At 35.7% G+C, this 22,688-nt stretch overlaps 1 protein-coding gene across 1 annotated transcript in view; it reads left to right on the forward strand.

Moving 5' to 3' along the window:
• The window catches only part of LOC149781825 (cytochrome P450 4F4-like), a 33,304-nt gene extending 11,791 nt beyond the window's left edge, over positions 1-21,513 (forward strand). Inside the window, exons 3-11 of the mRNA XM_089935015.1 lie at positions 8,372-8,553; positions 9,667-9,791; positions 14,951-15,013; positions 15,385-15,508; positions 15,907-16,045; positions 16,564-16,693; positions 18,037-18,315; positions 19,358-19,423; positions 20,652-21,513. Of these exons, the coding sequence (XP_089791141.1) occupies positions 8,372-8,553; positions 9,667-9,791; positions 14,951-15,013; positions 15,385-15,508; positions 15,907-16,045; positions 16,564-16,693; positions 18,037-18,315; positions 19,358-19,423; positions 20,652-20,751 (1,208 nt within the window). The 3' untranslated portion in view covers positions 20,752-21,513. The remainder of the gene's footprint in view (positions 1-8,371; positions 8,554-9,666; positions 9,792-14,950; positions 15,014-15,384; positions 15,509-15,906; positions 16,046-16,563; positions 16,694-18,036; positions 18,316-19,357; positions 19,424-20,651) is intronic.
• The last annotated feature ends 1,175 nt before the right edge of the window (positions 21,514-22,688 follow it).

Genomic DNA, 22,688 nt, shown 5'->3' on the forward strand with positions numbered 1-22,688 from the left:
GGTAGCCGCTTATTAGCTTGCCCATCAAACATGAACGACATTTCATCGATATATAACTGCATGAAATCGATAGGAATACGATTTATTTTCTCAGAAATTGCGATCATAGCATTCGTTATCTCTTTAATCCGCTGACAGACGAGACAAAAGTAAATCGTTGTTGAAGTTTGACCTGGATCTGGTCATTTGCATTCCTAGTCACGTGACTACACAACTCTCAGAACCTACATGTCAATGCCATCAAAGGTCATACAGTCACGTGATATCAACAATAAACAATTTATAGTGTTGCTGTAGGAAAACAAATCGAACATATACATGAAGGTCACGTAATTTGTATTGAAAAATGAAGAAGAAAACATACTTCTCAAAATATTTATTGTGAAAACAACGACCGAAAATCTGTAAATGTTGCAGCAGTTCGGACAAAACCAGATTCACTATGCAGAGAGCACATATCAATGTGGTAGTCACGTGACACCACAAAAACATTGCTGACACGTGCTCGGTACTTCTTGAAAATGGTTTTCTCCACCCTGCTGCGATACCGACAGGTTTCTAGTTGTTCTCAGAACAAATATGTTGAAAATTAAGTGTGCGTTATATTTATTTACAAACATTAAGTGACTTCTATATAATATGTCACAATTCTATGTACAACAACTTTGGAAAATTGTTTATTGTCGATATAACGTGACTATATGACCTCTGATGTCATTGACATTGTTATATTCGGGTTCAAAGGACACAAAACACCAAGTAAGGGTCCTACAACTTTATATAAAATAAAACTAAAATATTCACAAAAGCTAGAAACCCAGTGTTGCTTACAGTAATAAGCCCCACTAAAAACTGCCTGCTCTAACACTATGCACTTGTTTTAGTAAGGGTTAGAGATAAGGGATCTTAATTAATTTAACATCTGTGTCTTATGAGAAGGGCAGGAAGAAGTCCAGGCTCAGTTAGCCCTGGGAAAATAAACAACAGAACCGTACCTGTTGACAGTCTCTGGTATTAAATATCCAGAATGCTGGGATTAATGTTCTGGACAACTGTCACTACTAACAGCCAGAATCTGATACAGCACTTAGGATGAAATCGTACTTATAATACCTCCCTTCTTAAGAGGAAACTTTATGGTTTTGATACAATAATAATGTTTCTTTTAAAAATAATTTAGAGTCACTACTATTAACCTCTGTAAAAGAGTCTTGAATTCGATCAGTGACCATCCAGAATAGGGGAAATCCAACAAATTGGTTACCGTATATATCCCCATAAATTCCTTATTATTCCAAAAGCAGAACACACTAAATTTCGAAAATTCCAGGAATCCTGAGCAATTCCAGTAGGATTCTCAGTACCTTTGAAGTGTATTAAGCACGCCAGTATCTTTTGTCGTTTAATTCCTACATACTTCATGTACATGCGCGATAATCCATCTGCATTCCAATGTTGTTTGCCGCTCTTATGCTTTATAATGAAGTTGTAAGGCTGGAGTGCCAAACACCATCTAAGTAGACGCTGAGTCTTGCTTTGCATTTGATTGAACCATGTCAAGGGGCTGTGGTCTGTCACGATTTCAAATGTTGTCCCCGACAGGTAATACCTTAACGAATCAATTGCCCACACGATCGCAAGACATTCTTTCTCAATAGACGCATAGTTCTGTTCTCGCGGAAGACGTTTCCAGCTAAGATAGGCCATCGCATGTTCTTCACCGTCCACTGTCTGGCTTGAAATTTGTTGCCACTATTTCTAATATCTAGTCGTTGCTCTTTTGTCAAATTTACCCCCAGCTTAACGGCAGCGTCACCTTCACCTGCTGCTGGTGGAAGATCAATTTCCGCACCATCTTTCTTGTCTGCTGCGCCACCAGCAGCACAGCACGCTTGTATCCGTGCAGTAAGTTTACATGATGGGTAACCATACCGCGCCTACCGGGTACAGGTACCTGGTAGTTAACACCGTTTACCTTTCAGACCACACGATAAGGTCCCTGCCATTTTGCTTCGTCTTGGACGAAATTGATGGCAAGAAAATAAGGACTTTATCCCCTGGACTAAATTATCTTGTCTTCCTGTGGCGATCGTACAATGCCCTGATTTTCCTATGGCGATTCAACTGTTTATTTTTTAGAAGAACTCCTATGTCGGTCACCTTCTCGTGCATATTCACAATATGCTCCACAGGTGACTTCTTACTGACATCCTTTTCTCCCATAAACAAGCCTCGAGCATACGGCATTGGCCCCCTACTCGGCCAAACATGCAACACGACTGGGTCTTTCTCAAAGGGCGCGAATCCAGTCTCCTTGTGTGGGACTTCGCGGTGTGCAAAGAACAAATATCGTAACATCTCATCCCATTCATTTTTGTTGTCTGTATAGAACTTCCGCAACATTAGCTTCAACGTCCCGTTAAAACGTTCTACCGTTCCATTCGCTTGTGGGTGATAAGGCGTTGTTGTAACTCCATGGATACCCAATAGTTCATACAACTGTTTCAATAAGGTACCAGTGAAGTTGGTCCCATTGCATACTAATATGACCCTTGGTAAACCAATATGGATAAACAGCTAAATCAGCGCTCTAACTACACTCGTTGTCTCCATATCCTTCAAAGTAAAAGCTTCGGGATACCTCGTTGCATCATCAACCACCGTAAGAATGTATTTGTGCCCAGACTTCGTTCTAGATAATGGTCCTACAATATCCATTGCAATTTTTGAGAACATTTCTGTTATCACCGGTGAGCGAACCATTGGTGCTTTCTCACCTGCAGTCCGTTTTGCTGTCATCTGACATTCAAGGCACGATGTACAAACCATTCCAGGCCAAACGAACGACTGGAGAATCCTCTCTTTTGATTTCTCCAAACCCATGTGACCTACAAGGGGTCAAGCTCCACTACCATTTTTCGTATTCCTGCTGGTACAACAATTTGTTCCCATCCGCGCGAACCATCACCATATTGCCATTTTCGCCGAAAAATATCATTCTCCTAGAAGAATGCCATTGGCTCCTCCTCAACCTCTGCACGAATAGCAAAGGACTTCTCTCTAATACTTTGCAGTGAAATATCCGCAATCTGTAGTCTCGACAACATGTCCGCATTCATTGCTGAAAGTTTGTCAACTTCAATATCATCTCGCTGGTCAATATCTTCTGTCTCGATGCAGTTGTTGACAACTTCATTCTTATCCTCATCCTCACATTGGTCAGTATTCTCCACAGTCCTCTCATCGTCGAGTCCGTTTACGATCGACCTCGTAACAACAAATGACCCTTTCTTGCTAAGTATATCCATCCCCAATAGGGCCTCAGCGGCTAAATTTGAAACAAGACCCACTTGCGCTGGTCCCTTATAATACGTAGTGTCGATATTTACCAACGCCAGCTGTGCGGTAAATGGTTTACCCACTGCTGTTTAGAACGTAACTTTGTGCCCCTACAGCTAGCAACTCTCATCAACGAGATCTTCTCTTATCGAGGTCATATCTGAGCCAGTGTCCTTCACAAACATGATATCGCGCCCATTTATACACCCTGTTTCTGAAAAAAAAGCCTTTCATCAATTGTTTGCTTAACAAAACAAGTTGCTGGGTTGCCACGATGTTTCATATCATCTGTTGGATAACACCTTGCAATATTTGCCCATTGCTTGCATTGATAACGTTGCCTGTTCTTACGTTTGGACTGGTCATTCGTCGATATTACTTTTACTTGCTGCTGTAAGTTCTGAATAATCGTCTTGTTACTAGTTACATTTATATTTAGATGAAACTTATTATTCTGCCCTTGCTGTTGTAGATTGGTGGAAATATAATCTTATGCAGCCTCTACAACCGCACTAGAATTCGTGTTCTTCCTAATCCATTCTGCTTGATCTTGTGGCAAGGCTTTCAAGAAAAATTCCTCACGGTCTTGTGATCGGTCATATTGATGGACAAAAACTCAATAACTCTTTAGATAATTTGTGAGCCGTTACACAAAGCCAGAACAGCAGATCTGGAAATACTGGCAAACATTCAAAAATTGCAAGACTTGTTAAGTCTGTAAATACAGAAACTGGTGAAGAAATAATGTTTCAGTCAATGAATTCAGTTGCCAAATATTTTGATATTTGCAAGCGCTCGGTTCAGTTCGTCGTAGATAATATTACCAGATCTGCTTTTTCGAAAAAATATAAACAAAGATAACTTTTTATTATTGTTGAAGGGAGATAATTCTGTCAAGCTAAGATATCTCCGGTAGAGTAATTAAGTAGTGTTGCTACTAATATTGTATTGCTATTTATTTATTTATTTAATTTTGTTGTGTCATTATACTCATATTTAAAATAATTATTGTTAGAACAATTATTTATTCATTATGAGGCTTCTATTCATCGGTGGTGAAAGTACCGGAATTGCATATATATTAAGTGCACTTTGCCAATCATGAAACATATAAGGTATTTTTATGTCAAGTAAAATATCAAGATACAACAGTTGTTTTATCTATATTGAGACTTCTATTATTGAAGGGAGATAACTCTGTCAAGCTAAAGCTCTCTCCGCTAGAGTAATTAGGTAGTTATCTTGCTTGTTACTACGTATTTATCTCAAGAAGAGAGATAACTCTGTAGCATATATTTTCTGGTAGAGCTTGACTTTTTATCATTTTAATTAATTATTAACCATCTATGTGATAATTAATATCAATGGAGTATATTATAATGAATTACGAAAATATTAATGATATTATTATTTAAGCAATAACAAATTAAAGAAATGACGGCATAAAAGTTCAACTTGATCCCAAAAATATTATTTTTGATTTTGAATCATTGCAAACACGTAAATTTGAAGATAGATATATACTTCCAGCGGAGTACAGATTTATAAAGCTCATCCAATAGGCTAAGTTATAATCTTTGGCTACCCAGAAAGATACATAATTTTAAAAAATTCGTATCCCTTTCGAGAGTGATTGAAAAAATTAGATAAGAATTAGCTCACAAATACGTAAGGAAATAGATTATTAACACGCGAGTGAGGCAGTTGAAAAAGTTTATGTCAGATCGTGAAAATGAAAACAATGATAATGTTAGTAGTGAAAGTGAAAGTGAAAACAGTAATGGAGATTTTGAAAATGAAAGTAGTGACGAAAGTGAAAATAGTAAAGGGGAATTTGAACGTGAAAGTATTGACAACCTCACTGATGAAAATGAAAGTTACGGCAATGTCGTGGTCAATTATCCTCTGACTTTTATTCTACCTGAGAAATAAATTAAAAAAGTCTATTACAAATATATATATTTGTTTATGAAATTATTTTTATACAATTTGTTTTTCGATAATTTCAATATAACCATGAAATCGTTAAGATCTTACGTAGAGATTTGTATTCAAATTTTTATTTTTTGAATCAATTAGGTGTCCGGATTGGTCAGTAAGTTTGAAATGTATCATTGACAATAACGGATTATGACACCGCAGATAAACAGGATTAATAGGCTCTTGTACGATGACATATCCATTAGGTGAAAATGTATTTAAAATATATCCTTGTTAAGCTTGACTAGATTTTTTAAGATCTGTTTGATAACTGCCATAATTGCATCACATACAAGATTCAGTGCGATTGTTGATGTTAAATTAATAATTTATGGTGATATATGTATGCCGCCACCGTACAGATCATTGTTATGTCTGAGAATATCTGTCGGTGGATTTATTTTTCTCTATGCTTCAAGTATTTTAGGGAAATGTTCATCGATAAGGTCGGTGACTGATTTCTTTAGTTCGTCAGCATTAAATCCAGGAAATTTAAATGTCGGTAGATTTGTTTCTGATAGTGGATTTGTTGCAGTCCAATATTTATTAAGAAATATTTGTTTCATCCAACCCGCGGTCTTAATCACCGCTTGCATAATACTTTGATGAACAATTTCAAGATAAATATAATTTGGTTCAATAGTTATATTTGTTTGATAATTTCCTCTTTTGTTTTTGTAAACGTCACGTCAAAAATGTAATCGGTAAATAATTAGCGTAATTCGTCGCGATATCGTTTATGTTCACGATTAATATCATCAAAAGTAAATTTGATATCATTGGCGATATATTGCTTTTTGGTGTTCTGTATATTCACCATATATCATCAAAGTAGGAATCTAATTCACCACTGTCAGGTTTAGCTTCTATTGCTCTCCATAACGGATTATTCTTATAATTTGGAGTATTTCCCAATACGAGCATTTGTTTGAAATATAATCAGATCGTTCTGGCTGAGATATTGCTATAGGTATTGACCGTGAATTTCAGGCCATCCTAACACTGATCGAACTGACGATTGATAAATATCTACAACATAATCTTGTGAATTTATTTCAATCGCAGCGATAAAGTTGGTTCGTATACTGTTATCGCTTTTTTGATTATCTTCCTCTTCTAGATTTAATTCTGCGCTGGAATTCATCGTTGTGTTGTTCGATTTCAAATTACCTGTGGGAATGCTGATAACTTGCCAATCAGGAGTTCCATCATCTTTATTTTTATTTGCAAATACAAGCGAATTATTCGCCTGTATCCACCGAATGATTTTGATTTGATATTATTTGGCCAACTATGATATATTCGTAATTGTGCTAGCGCTATTTCCTTCGCTGGAATTGCAGTTGGAAAGTTGACATTAAATTCAGGATTAGTTGAGCTCACTGATATCATCGTTGTTTTTAACGGAGTTGTATTAACAACAATCTGTTGTAGTAATTCGTTCGGAGTTGACACTATAATTAGTATTATTATTTAAATCAGGCGTAGATTCTATGACAGTCATTACTTCTTTTTAGATTTTAATTATCTCCGTGAACTCAGAATCTTATATTTAACCATCACTAAGGCTTATTGATAATAACGAGGATAATTTGGAGTATGCTAGCGTCGCTGTGAGTAATTTTATTATATAATCATGCAATTTTACATTTGTACACGTGCATATTTTATTAGCGATGATATTAAGAATACCGACAATTCTTGTTGCAGCTGAAACACAAATTGTTACAACTGCAGGTGCCATCACTAGCGATGGTGTTATTGTTGATATTAATACACCGGTTCCAACGATAACAGCAGTCGCTGAATAAACAATTATGTCAACAACAAGTGCACGTCTGCGAACTATTTTTACTTTTACTGTCTAGTCGTCAACGATACTTTTTAGTTTTGTTTGCCATTTACGTAATTGATTATATCTATAACGCTGAACGTTGATCTGAATGCTCATTATACTTTAATCACTTAGTAATTAATTGAGGTGTTTCAGCGACAAATTCCAGACACCACCAGTAAGACGCTGCGGTTAATTTTTTTATCAAATGATTCCAGCATAAACGTTTCTTCGTCTCATTTATTTAACGCAATATACACGGTTCCAGGAAAACTATCGGTTTGTGTCTTTGATAGCGGCAATACCTTCTGGCGTGAATTTATCTGTAATGTTAGTTCTAACTCTTGGCAGAGGTTGTGGCTGAAATTCAGGTTGTGGTTGAGGAGGTTGCTGATGTGTTGGTTGAGATGCTTGAAGATGGCCAGCAATATAAACAGGCAATGTCTCAAGTGCTTTTTGAGCCGCCTCAGTTGCTTAACAATTTTCTTGGTTGGTTCGATTATTGGTTTAAATAATTTTTCCGTACCTTCTGTATATTCAGCTGGTGCTTCTTGTTGTTCCTGCAGTTTTTGTTTCAGAGCATCACGAGCAGGAACATATCTTCTTATTGCTTCTAATCTTTCTCTAGCTAATCTACTAGCATAAGATTCCATAATTGATATAATAATGATTTAATTACTCATACATTTATAGCAGCAGAGGAGGTGCTACCTCAATAAAACGTTCAGCAGGTAAACAAGACACACATGCACATTTAGAAAAACACGAACGACAAAGATAAAGTAACAAAATAAACTAACCCAGTTATGGAAACTCTCGGTATGTTAGAGGCCTCGGTTTGGCGTTATTGACCTTATTTTTTATTTTTTTCGTATGAGGTTTTTTTCTTAAAAACAGACGTTTCAGCAAAAGGTATGTTTACCTCCTCTGCTGCTCCTTGATCCGTCTTTTTCTCGGAGATGGCCACATGGCCGTTTTCGTTAGCTCTTTGATGCCTGAGAGTTAGGCGACAGTTGAAGTTGCTGCCGACATGGATTCCATTCCTGATACATAGGGTAGAATTTTCAGTTTGAAGCTTTCCCCAATTCGATAAAGTTTTTATGAATGAAAATTGCGCCCTTTGGGTCAAACGTACTTCACAGAAATACTAAATATCATGTCATCGTAATTATATTCAAACAAAAACTAAATATCTGAAGATTTCAATATCTTTTAAAGAACCTAAGCCGACCGGTCTTTCCGGTGTTTACCGGTTTGGACTCCCATGGCTTGGACGTGGCCTGTTGATTGCAGAGGGAGAGAGGTGGGCGCAGTCTCGGCGTCTTTTGACTTCAGCCTTCCACTTTGATATCCTGAAACCTTACATAGACGTGTACAACGATGCTGTAAATATCATGATGGTAGGTAAATTTAAGTAAATCTTTTGAGTTCCAGCCTTATTTGCAAAAGACAATTAGGTCAGTGTTAGTACTAGCACAGTCAAATATTGCACATTAAGTACAAAGACAAAACAAAAGACCACTTTTAAGTAAATCGCATATTAATCGCTGTCTACAACCTTTCCTGAATGGAGTGCGGAATATGCTAAAATTTAAATTTAATTTCACTTTGGGTAAAAAATAATATATTTAAAATGTACACGTATAAGATATGTATTAAAACTATGGCATTTTATTGTCATACACGCCATAAATATATTAAATGCTTGGATATATTTCATATGTGACTCTGTGGAGTCGGTGAATCAACTTGATATCCATTAACTTCTTAACCTACAATAAACCGTTGCATTACAGAGCTAAACATGTGGCAAGATCGTGTCATTGTTTCATCTAACTAAAAAATTCGGCAAGATTGCGTGCCTCTAGATTTTGACAAACTGTTCACATTAAATGATTTGGTAGCTCTAGAGTAATACGGTTAATGCTCATGGTGTGACATCCATGACATCAAAACGGTTTGGAATGTTTTAAACAAACCTGGTAGAAATGTATTTCAGAACAAGATTTGTCAAGCTGGTGTCCAATGAAAACGGCATCTTTGGTAGCATAACGGCTTTCAAAAGAAACCAGGGTCAAATTCGTGTCTCCTTGAAGAAGAAAGAACAACAAAAAACAACACACAGAAACACAAATAGCATAGCTGGCACAATTGACAAGCTATGCACCTGACTACTTAGAACGCCATTAAAACACATCTACTAATTCCTTCGTCACCAACTTCGTTTTAAAGATATTTTTGTTAATAGTAAAAAATGACTGAAAGAAATGGTTGTCAATTGATTGATACAGACTTGTGTTTTTATATAAAATAAAATAAATAAATTAAATTTGTATATCATGAGTATTATCGGTTAAAAATAAATAAGATTTAATTTTTTGCATTTAATATTTGTTTAGCAAACAAAAACCTGCTGTTGGGAGTTAATTTCCTAATTCCAAAGTAGAATATCACTCAGATATTGCGTAATAGTTAATGCCGTATGCCCATGGATTTTTTTTAATCGTGCTCAGGAAAAGCTTCAGCCGGTCGCCATGTCTGGTAAGTCGTTTGAGGTCTTCCAGACTGTAAGTCTCTGCACATTGGACATCATCCTGAGATGTTCATTCTCTTACTATACTGACTGCCAGAGAAAGGGGTAAGTTCATACTGAATGCCAGAGAAAGGGGTAAGTTCACTGCTCAGATACGTCATTTAGTTTCTATCATCCAATAAATTAATGAGAGGCCGATTGGGAATTGTATTGGTGGATGAACATGAGTATTTCCTGATGTTTATCATTAAATATTCCCTGATGTCAATCATAAATATTATCCCTTATATCCACATACTTTAAAGTTTTGTTTTTGTTTTGTTTACAAATGGGACGAGAATGAAATACTGTGTTAATTTCCAATAAAAGACACAAAGGTGTTTTGAGTGGATAAACTTAAATTCTTAGATACCTTTGAATACGAATTGTTTAATCATCATATTGGTTAGTCTCTGTTGGGATCAAACGGGTTGCTGTTATTCTGTCATGATTATTTCCGGTGGAATCTCCATCTCTGGTCAACACAATATCTTCTGGTTTTAACGAGCGATAAACCCGCTGCCTCATTCGCCCTTAGCGTGTGCATCTGGCATTCGAGACATCTGACTGTCTCTTAAAAAATGACACATAGTTAATTAAAACCCACCTCCAACTAGTCGTGCATCTTTTAGTAGTTGGTAGATTTTGACGCCTTGTACCATAACTCGAGACGGAAACACAAGGAAAAAATCCTTGCTTTCACACGTAGGAATAAAGTATAAGACAAATTTTTTCCAGAATTATTACACAGAAAGAAAAACAAGAGTTTTTCTCCTTTGACGACGTAATGTTTGCATTATCGTTGTTAGTCAAACTTCACTGGAATACATCCATTCTCACATTTCAAGTTTTAAGGATTACGTATCTGCATCATATAAGAGAGCATCGAATGTGTGTGTTGCTCTTTTCGAACATTATACATGAGATTTTTTCTAGAACCACTTCCTGATTCACCTCAATAATGTTGCAGTTATATTAAATATACAAAACCTTCTTGATTTCTTACTTTGCTATATAACATTTAAGGCAGTGTTTGTGCTGTTATCCAATGATTGTTGTAATGAAAACGTCAACATATAACACACTTGAGTACTTTCTATTTTTGTAATAATAATGCACTGACTAGGGTAAAAATTGAGACGTGTTATTTTTTAATTGTACAACTTTATTTTTAAACTTGGACTCATAGAAGGGTGCATTCTAGGATTGTCAAATCACTCTAAGGAATGGATGTATTAGTTGAAATAATGCTATATTTTAAAGTTCCAGGTATATACTCGATTGAAATGGAAATGGTGGATGAAAAAGCTCATTGAGCTATTTCAATACTAAGAATTATCAAATAATGATACACGTGACACTAATTTTGATATAAAAAATTATTTTAATTGGGTTTTTTTTACGCCACACGATAGTCTGCTTAAAACTGGATTAATAATACTTGTTTTTATTTGCAATGATAGATGGGTAAATATATTTCAGTTCGTAGATGTGGCCCTAGTTCTAATGGAAATTTAATCTTAGGGAATTTATAAACTATAATTCCATGTTTCATGGCAAAACAAAAAGTGATGCATTAAATATTGTCCAGACACATTAATTATAGTTGTATTAATGGAAAACGTTACTACTGTAATTGTTGGAAGAATATCAGTGGCTTCACAAAATTACCAAGCAAAGGCAGATGAAATGCACATTAAATGAAGTTTAAATTAATGACCATTCAAGCGAAGGATCTTTATTTGCATTTAGCCACGTGGCCTGATACACTCAATCCAATCTGGATCAACACGTATATACATTCAATCAATGCAATATATGCTGAGAACTCGGCGTGTCAGCATGAGAAAATCTGGACCGGATCATTGCGAGACGTGCACTGTCAAGATCCGGATTTTTGGATGCTGCCAACAAGACCTGATCTAGCAATCAAGATAGCATTGCTATGATAATGCTATTTTTGTTATATACCCATCAGTTTCCATATAAATTAATACATTTCCAAAACGTAACTGAAAAATGGAAATTACTTAAGATTTCTGATACGATCTTATCTTAACTAATAAACCAAAACTAATATTTTTGAACAGCCGATATGCGCATGAATACCAGTTTTATGAATGAAACGTGTAGGATAACAGTCATTCATTTTATTACTGTCACTGGTAATAACACGAATTATTCGACGCATGGGGCTGCGGACGCATATATTCGATTTACAGCTATGGTACGGTTGTCAAATTTGTGCATCACGACGGTGTCGTTAGCTGAATAACTCGGAAAGTTTATATCCGAGGATTGATCAAATTGCAGGAACTTGATGATACAGATTTGTTAAAGAGATTGCTACTCGTTTCAATCAAGTGTACCTACGGCATAGTTATTCGCATTTGTTCAGTTATAACCAAGAAACCTCTAGGAAAGAGTGGTTCTAGCCTAGCTTGAGAGTTATGGGAATACGGAATAATTTTCTTTCTTTTGGAATCTGACGCTAAAGTCTTGGCTCATTTTTGGGCATAAAATTGACTGGTATTTAGTAAATACAAAGAATACAAATCATGCGGCGAATTACAGTCCTTTCCAAATACTCTAAATGTACCGGATCCAGAAGGGGATTGCATATGTCCCGGATTGCAAAACTTCCGTAAATAGCCTAAATGTTTTCGAGTAGCAATGATGGGCGTTTCCTGAATGCGATTAGAGAACGGAAATAAAGAAGTCTATCAATAGATATTTCGAAAGCGTTGATATTTACAAGATTAAAATTATAGATATCGTGTTTTATTGGTTTCATTCTCATTTCTTTTCTTGGAAACTATTATGTACATAAGTACATATTTTTCGCTTTGATCTAATCTTACCATTGTAACAGTTTTTAGGTTCCTTTTTAAGTATTTACATTCATGGTGGGATGTAATCAAGAGTTTGACGCTATACGTGATATTTTGGCTGAAACTTAAGTGAAGTATAATTTAATTTTTTGAAAAGGATCCAAATTAATATTGGTTGTATCCAGTTCTATCTTTTTGGAGGTAATCCAATTAGTGACGTTACTCAAACATGTCTGAACAACGCCAGAGCGGTATCAGCAGCAAGCGTCATATAGATTCACGTCTTTTGCAGCTTTGTGCTCTTCTGCGCTCTTTTTGTGTGTTGTTTTCTTTGTTTATATATAAAAGAACATATGCTAAAATAGCTCTTTGAGGGTCTGTATTGTGAGTGAATGTGAAGTCGATGTGGATTGTATTTGGATTGTATACTCTCCGAATGTTTAAATTACACAAGTAAGGTCTGAGATGTAAAAAACGTATAAACCTTGATTCATGGAGATGATCAGAAATATGCTTTGATTTTTTGTCTGTCTGTAAGGTAGATTGAGGTGGAGTATTTAAACCCTTCATAAACATTATATTATTTTTATACATCATGCGGCAATACTCTTTGAAATATTTTTTTTATTGTATCTCAACATGACTTTTTGATTTATAACTGACTGTAATACATATAGAATGCCGTATAAATATGTTGCTTTGTCTAGTTGGAGGATTAAGGAAGGACCATCTCATCTAATATATTCCAGATGTAAAATGATGCTTCTGTTTGCTTGCATTCCCCATAGATATCATATACAAATGACAAGCATTCCATGTCAATATCTATGATATCAACTTACTATTGCAACTGTGTGCCAGTTAAGGAATAGGTTGATGATTTATTCCATCTGGAACTCATGCTATTACTTTAACCAAAATTTAATCTGACTCGTTTGTATCCTTCTCAACGAAAATGATATATTTCTATCTATCTTTGTATGTGTGTACACACACATGCACATACACCGATAGACATATCTCTAGGGTGTCACACATGCACACACACCGATAGACAGATCTCTACAGTGTCACACAGGCACACATCTACACAAATGGATAGATCTCTGTAGTGTTGCAATATCATTTTAGTGAGCAGAATGGTGTGTTAGATGACTGGCTCTTAGGAGGAAATTTATCTGGACCATGCTTTTAACAATTATTACTTAACTTCAAATGAGATCGGCCAGGATGTCTTTTCTCTGAATTGCATTCCATCATTCTTTGCGTGTTCATTTTGAAAAGTCACATATACTCCTTCGCAAATTAGAATGTTACCAGTCTTCCATTAAAGAGTAAAGCAAGACTGAGACGTGCATTTGAAGAACGTGTAATCAGAGATCATGTCACATTTCTGGTTGTTTTAAGTTACCCAAGTTACTAGGGCCAAATTAACGAATTGAAATGTATCTTTATGTCTACCTGTCAATATTTGTTATGAAATTATTCAGTTATCCATATGAATAAATGACCGCTAGGCTTAAAACCAAATTTACTGACTAAAATCTCTATCGATATATTTCATTTTTTTCTAAATATAAGTCTCAGTAAAAACAACGAAATCAGGATGAGATCAGATGAACTAAAATTAGCACATGATGAAAATTTGTGTTGTTAGTATGAGCATTGGAAAATTCAATCAAATGAAATATCTCAGTAAGCTTCCAGACACTTTCCTTCACTCAGGTGAAATATCTCAGTAAGCTTCCAGACGCTTTCCTTCACTCAGGTGAAATATCTCAGTAAGCTTCCAGACACTTTCCCTCACTCAGGTGAAATATCTCAGTAAGCTTCCAGACACTTTCCTTCACTCAGGTCAAATATCTCAGTAAGCTTCCAGACACTTTCCCTCACTCAAGTGAAATATCTCAGTAAGCTTCCAGACACTTTCCCTCACTCAAGTGAAATATCTCAGTAAACTTCCAGACACTTTCCCTCACTCAAGTGAAATATCTCAGTAAGCTTCCAGACACTTTCCCTTTCGAACGATAGTACATATCTGGCATTTAGAAAATGACAGCTATTGTGCTAAAAAAAAATGCTCCCTTCTGTGCTGGAGAATGTTTTTGTTTAAATTTGGCTAAAATATTTGTTTTTGAAATGATTATGTGATTGGAATTTCGATCCAGTATATTTCGTGAAAATATATTAATACAGATCAAAGCTAAAGTAGCTAAAACAAATTTACACGAGGCAATTTGTATTCATATTGCAAAGCCAAATCTTTTCCATGACATAAAATGCATATACTATTTTTCTAAAGTTTATTCTATTGTTACGAATCTATGGTCTTAAACTAAATAACAGCATAAGCTAAACCAACAACCAATACATTATTTATATATATACTTGCAGAGATACACATCCCTACGTGCATGCCGTACATGACTTGTCCGATACGTGGACTTACAGGGGAAGGTATGTCTCTAGATTTCCAGTGGTTTCTGATTTTCATCTTTAGTCCTTCTCTTTCGTCACTTGGCTTATCCAAAGGATGCAGCTTTCACGATTTAATGTAATGAACTTCTGTAAATTAAGGGTAACATTTTTACAATACTAGACATGCACGTCAACTATGTTAGTTTCAACCAATCATATTTTATCATTCAATCCAATTTTTCAAAGCTTTTGTGTGCTTCTTGTATAATATCCCAAAATGTGGATTGTACTTGGAAATTTTAGGATGTGCCGTAATTTTCATGATACCTTTAATGCCCATAAAATAACAAAATAAAACAGCAGCAAACATATCTGGGTATAGATTAATCTTCTTCTCCTTTCAAAAACAGAAAACCGTACCTTTACCCAGACATCATATTCTATCTGACATCAAGAGGACGGAGGTTCAAACAAAATTGTGACTTGGTGCATTCCGTAGCTGAAGATATTATCAAAAATAGAAGGGCTAGTCTGGTATGACAATCTTGCACACACAGACACACATATACACACACAGACGCAAATACATACACACATATACACCTACCCACACACACACACACAGACACACACACGCACACTGACTGTTATAAAGGCTGCTTGCGACACTTTATAAATACCACCACATGTGTTATGTCAAATACATCTAATCATTTTAAAGGTCATAGGTCACTGTAGGAGTGACCATTAAGAAGGACAACTGCGTCAAAAAGTATGTGTGTATGTTTTATTCCTTATGTTTCTTAAGAGGCTTGCTTGGTTTCTGATATTTATTACATTATATGCTAATAATGAGTTGCCTGTGTCTCATATTTGATACGAGTTTTTACATGGCCGTGTTTGATCGCAAACGTAAGAAATTCATTTCATAGGACAAACAAGAGCATTCAACAATCTCAGCGAGGAAGTACCTTGATTTCTTGGACATTCTACTGACAGCAAAAGATGAAAATGGCAAAGGGATGACCCCACTCGAAATCAGGAATGAAGTGGATACGTTTTTATTTGAAGGTGTATAATATTTTGCACAATTTAAACTTTTGTAGTAAATTTCGGACAATATCTTCTTCATCTGCACTCGTAGAAGGTATTTTACTTTTCCTAAAATGAATGTTCTTACTTCTTCTAGCCTAGGTATAAAGATTAGCGGTAAGATTATGAGATTTAATTTGAATGTTGGCACAAATCTGCAGTTTCAACAACATGGTAACGGATTATAAGTAATTGCAAATAAAACAAAAATCAGAGTATATTGAAAAAGTTTACAAAATTAATAGCTCTGAAGTTATGTGAAGTAATCACTTTCTTCTTCATTTCCTTGTTTTACCAGCCAAGATTATTTCTTCTTTAATTTGTAGCTTTTATCTATTTATTCATTTGTTTTCTTGTTGCTACACACCAAGGAAAAGGAAATATTCCAAGATTATAATTATAGCACGATGTCAAAGATAATGATGGTGGGTTGGAAATATTAACCTCAGGCATGAAAAATTTTCTTCTTGCCTTAAATTTATTTTACTGTATTTTAGGTCATGACACAACAGCCAGCGCCATCTCTTGGATCCTATATTCACTAGCCAAGTATCAGAACATACAAGAAAAAGTTCTGACTGAATTGGACAGTGTCCTCGAGGGCAGGGATACGGATGATTTGCAATGGTCAGACTAAGTTGTGTAATATCTGCCGATATAAGTGATTATAAATAGTATGCAGACAGATGGAGAGAACACATCGTATAATAAGATACAGCGGATCATGGTGAAAATGTGTAATGGGTACTGCAATTCGTCATTATACCTCTGAAAGACGAGATATATCTTCTTTACAGTTTAATTTGGATCTTGAAACCTGCGCTTCGTAGAAACCAGAAAACGAACAAAATTGGCCATCTTGGAATAAAACTTAATATGTAGTTATCTGATATTCCAAAAGTGCGCAATCCACGTGGCCTTGTTGTTTTGCTGCTGATTATCTAGTTATCATTATTTTGCTGTTATCGCTGACTGTGTTCTTAAATTTTGAGATATCTTGTCAAAGAGAAAGAAAATGAATGCTTTTCTGAGTGCAATACATTATTTTATGGAGCTGTTAAATATAATATTGGCCGACGCTGACCGAAGGTCAATATATATATTTAGCCGCTCAACCAAACAATGTATGGAGCGAAAAACATGTACATTTTGATTGCTTTCTTACCTTTCTCTAAACTATTCAGAAGTATGCGAGCTCAAGACTTTGTTAGCGAAGCTCTAATCACCGTGAGCAAGACAACCCTCTGTACTGAAGTTGAGCGCGGGTGACATATTAAACCGATCATGATTCATGATTTTATTAAAGCAGGAATAAGTTTTGCTGCCAGTGATTTTTGCCATATGTTTGTTTTTTCTGCGTTTGAATTTGCAGATGCAAGAAAATTCGGTCAAGTTAAATGGAGACATTACTTTCAGACATCCAAATGCGGATTTCAGAGCTAATATTTTCTTTATTATATTTGGTTCGAGTCCTACACGTTCAGTCAGTAAACCATCTTGTTTGATTATATTTGGTTCGAGTCCTACACGTTCAGTTAGTAAACCATCTTGTTTGTTGCTGATAGGTATCACACTGCTTTGTGTCGATCAGGTGACAAAAGAGAAATACACGTGTATTATTAATCTAATTGCTTATAAAGTTTTCTTTTGAATTCAGAGATGCTTCAAAGGAAAAATAGGGATACAGCAATTTTAGCTATCCCCGTCGTAATCCCCCCCCCCCTCCATGATTGACATCAAGTATTAGTGTTTCTCAAATCCGTGAAGCGGACATATGCACATTTTTACCGACATTTGTTTTAACTGTAGTTTTCATCTAATTGTAGTTTGTAGTTTTCATCTAATTGTAGTTTTCATCTAATTGTTAGTGCATCTTACATTGATTTCAGTCAGTAGTTAGCCCTCTTTTTGTAAGATTAGCATTCAGCATTAAGATTGTTGTTGATGCCATCTTTCTTTGGCTTAAACAGGAATGATATAAACAAGCTGGAATACTTGACAATGGTCATTAAGGAGGGATTGCGCGATCACTCTCCGGTTCCCTTCATTCAGAGACAGTTTACCAAGGACTTTGAATTGGAAGGAAAAACTTTTCCCGCAGGAACCTGTGTAATTATCCAAATATTTGGGCTGCACCACAATGAAACAGTTTGGGAGAAGCCACTGGAATTCATTCCAGAGAGGTTTTCCAAGGAAAATACTGCAAAGATGGACTCTTACCAATTTGTGCCTTTTTCTGCTGGGCCAAGGTAAGGATGTGGATATAATGAATAATCCGTGTATGAAGAAACTGTTTCTCTTAATTCTTACATTGTCATCTGCCTAATTGAAAACTATATTTATAATTGCTACAGTTTTAAAGGAAATGCACTTACCTCATTCGGCCCCAATCCCGCCTGTACCCTATTTTCCAGCTCTGCAACATCAAGGTCATTTAAGATACACCATAGTGGGTGGTATTACAAAAAAGCAGACAGGTATAACTCTACAATACCAAATAATCTGGAAGTTCTAGTTGCACTACAAAATACAGAGGGGAAAACCTCATTTTTTGACCCGTTTTTTTTTCCCACCCCAAATTCACTCGTGGTCGGAATGCGATTTTGTGTTCGGATTTTAGACCTTTTGGCCTCAGATCTAAGTCAGGCCGGTCTCAACTGCACACAAACAGGTGAACCTTTGCAAAAACTAGGATAAGGTGGGCATTTGGAATAAAGAATGGTCTCCATACGAAAATAATGGGTCCATTAAGCAAATAAAAAATAATAAAAAAATCAAGTGTTAACGTTCTACTCACGCGCAAGCAAAATAATCCATGGAAAACGATGTTTCTAATACATCTAGGCATTAGTCTCATGGAAAATCTGTTGAAAGCCGAAGTATTACGATATATTCAGAAGTAGCCTCCAAAATGTCTTTCCTACTCGCATTTGAGGCAAAAACGACAAAAACCTCCGGAGCCGAACGACTTACTAGCACACAACAAATATACAGGCAATAATTTTTTTAGTACGTGTGGAAAATTATCTATAAACGATTGTTTCATAGTCATGTAAAATCCCACTCAGAACTGCCCATTTCTGAGAAATATGCAAATAGTATGCGTATTGCGTAATTAGTAAGTTGTTATTTGTGCTGACTGGATTTTAAAGTATATTAATCTAACGTGGCAATAGGTTCTGTACTTGACTATGTCCACTATGTCCTGCTCTTGAAGAATACAAGTTTGCAAATCATGAATGACCGTGACCAACGCTTGTGCTAAGACTCAACAATATCATTTCTTCACAGGAACTGTATTGGGCAGAATTTTGCCATGAATGAAGTAAAGGTCATCCTTGCCAAACTTGTTCACAGGTATTGTTGTTTTTGTTTTGCTTTTTAAAATTTACTTTCCTAATCAATAAGTTAAACACTTATTTATCAACAAATGAAGAAACTTACATAAACACACACGCGAACAAACACACACGAAGACTTTATAAGTAGATGTAGTAACGGAAGATCATTCTGGAGATCCTTGTATACCTTAAGAGAATTATAAAAAAGAATTCTCGTATGCTTTCTTTCATTCTTTTTTCCATGTAGGCTATGCGGCAAATACATGCACTTTTCTAAATGCTGGCATTTTCATCCAAAAGGCATAGACAAATTGCACGTATTTTGTACCCAGTCTTTGTATTCCGAATTCCATTTATCTACATTTGTTATTTAAGAGATTAAGCCAAGAAACATAAGATATATCATTTTTGACACGGGTAAAATTCCTATCTCAGACATGACGGCGAATACACTATATTTAACATGATGCTCTCGCTGTCAGATTGGCAATACGTGTCTGGATACAAGAGTTGTCTTCTTGGCAGGATGTGGCTGGATACAAGAGTTGTCTTCTTGCGGATAGCTCTTGGTGTTAATTCACGTAATCTGATGAAAGAAAAAGAAAATAATTTTAAGTTATTGAAGCAAACTATTCCGTCTTTTAGCGTTCAGCACTAAGCATGTCTAGAGCGTATAAGTCATTCGAAAATATGACTGTGTACACTTGGGAGCAATGGTTGAAGCAAAAATTACTTGGACTGTATTTATTGACCGTGGAGAAATCTGAATTTGATCACTGATACGACTTGATTGTGGTTGTGTAACATCACTGATAAGTCCTTTAGACGACCTGTTTGTGTTTGTGTAACATTACTAATAGGCCATTTTGAATTGATTTTGGTTATGTAACATCACTGATCTAAGCTGGCCTTACACTTTTCCTGAGTAGACCCTGAAAATATTTGTATGAAAGATCAAACGGACAAGGGTGAATTTTTGCTCCAGATCAGAAAATTGGTTCTCCGTTATTTTCTTCAAGGTGTATTGGTAACCTTGGTTCTTATGAAAGGATGGGATTTCTGTTTAGATTTCAGCTGAGACAAAGTCATCAGACTATATGATTGATGTCAGAAGTTCATGTTTCCGGTCACAAGCGTCAGATCATTCTTGTAGGCATTAAAACAAGACGTTGTAACATTTATTTTCTTACAGTTAAGATGGCGTCAGACATGCGCAGTAATACTGTTTTTCCATTTGATTTCAGATACAAATTTGAACTAGATCCAGACCATACGCCGAGAAAGAAAGTGGCAGCTGTGATGAGGTCCGATAATGGAATCATGCTTCGTATATCCAAGAGATAATCATACGTATCGAACAAAACAGCGTCGTTATTTTCACCAAGCCGTGAAATAAGTACAATGTTATGGGTCAATGTTTATCAAAAAAAAATTCTCCACTTATTGAAAAGTTTCATTTTTAGCTTTCTCAACATGGACTTGTGTATTCTTGGAATCTTTTCATTTCAATTATGAATAATAATAATAAATCTTAGACTTATACACGATATAGTTTTCAGGACTTCCAAATCTTCAAGAAGTTGCGACAATCAAAGCATCAGAATTTCTCCAAGTATAAAATATGATCTTACGCCTTCAAAATGGAAATAACAGCACATTTGCCGCAAAAGGAACCCTCAAGTACAATAAAAGCGCACAGAAAATTCCCCGATTTATAGAGATGGTCTTTATGCCATGTAAAATAGAATTGACAACAAATTTGTCGAATATGAACAACACGTATAATCTAAAGATTCAGTTTCCAAATGACCAGATATATCAATTTGAAAACGCTCCTGTGAAATTCAGTTTCAAAACCTGGCTGTGAAATTCGCATTTAAAATGGATCGTACTTGATATATATGTCAATGGATTACTTTTGTCAGTAAGTATCCTTATTCGTACTTGTTTTCTTATTATATAAAGATCTTTATTGTAAATCTTTAAGCTTCTACTAAATCTTCCAAATATTTTTCATTGTCCGTTTACAGATATTAGTTTTAATGCATAGAAGGATTGAAAAATATCGCAACAGTAAAATAAATAAAATTTTACTAATGAACACAATGTTTGTTACAATTTTTTTCCAACTATCGCTATGTCTATCTTAAGACAGTTAAAATATTTTTCACAGCAAATACGGTGTCTTTTATCACCCGTTGTCAGCACAATTCACTTATCTACTACACCACTTACTTCTTGACTAAATAACCGAAGGTGCCTGTTGCAAGCTTGATATTAAAATGAATAAAACCCTGGTCATAGCCAGAAAAACCAGTCGTCCTCTCGTCCTTGGCTTGACTAAAACTTGACACAGTCGAAATGACTACTTAAAGTGTCTCGGCCGATTCAAACTTTCACACAATACATGCTGTTGTCATCTAGGACAAAATGTTTCTCACAAAAAGTAATTAAATACATACAGAAATGTCTGCTTCCATCGTTCTTTGGGCATGACAAAGTATCAATAAAGCTTCACTCTTGAAAATACCGATGACCTGACAGAAATATTGCCTGAACAGACGAAAACAGCTTGTAATTATCTTTCCCTTAATATCTCAGGGTTCTGATTCATAAAGATTCATGAAACTTGTTTCACATCAAAATGATGTCTAGATTACTGAAAAGTGTCTATGTAAATGCAAACACCATTAAAAAAATCAAGGGCTGAGTGTGAAACTACAGCAAAATGTGTTCATAATATTTGCCCATTTTAGAATGACGCTTGCATTCGGTACCCGTGTTTAAAAATGAAGTCTTTTTTTTTGGTAACATGTTCTAGACATAAGAAATAAGCAGATTCAAAGAGGGTTATTTATAAATGAAAACACTGCAAATATTAAGCGATGTTGAACTTCGGCGCTTGTTGTTGGTGTTGCTGTTGCTGTTGTAGGGTTTAACGCCATTTTTCAGCACGGTGGTTCTTTCGGGGAAAACCCCGGCACAAAACACCGACCCACGACAAGCTGCTGGCAAGCATTTTCAAGTATCTACATTGGCCGAGACCGAGACTCGAACTCACGCAGACACCGGTGAGATGGCAATGATCCGTAACGGTGAGCGCTTTAGACCACTCGGTCATTTGGGGCCCCTCGGCGCTTGTTAGGAGTAGACGATGTACTCAGATTTATTCTCATGGTGCGAATCTGCATCTACTCGGCCCGTAGACGAATACTAGTAAAATAACAATCAGACCTGATAATATTTTACGCGGCCAGACGAAAGGACAAATGTTTTCTATT

This window comes from Sinohyriopsis cumingii, chromosome 15 (genome assembly GCF_028554795.1).
Source record: "Sinohyriopsis cumingii isolate HCF-2022 chromosome 15, ASM2855479v2, whole genome shotgun sequence".
Lineage (NCBI taxonomy): Eukaryota > Metazoa > Mollusca > Bivalvia > Unionida > Unionidae > Sinohyriopsis > Sinohyriopsis cumingii.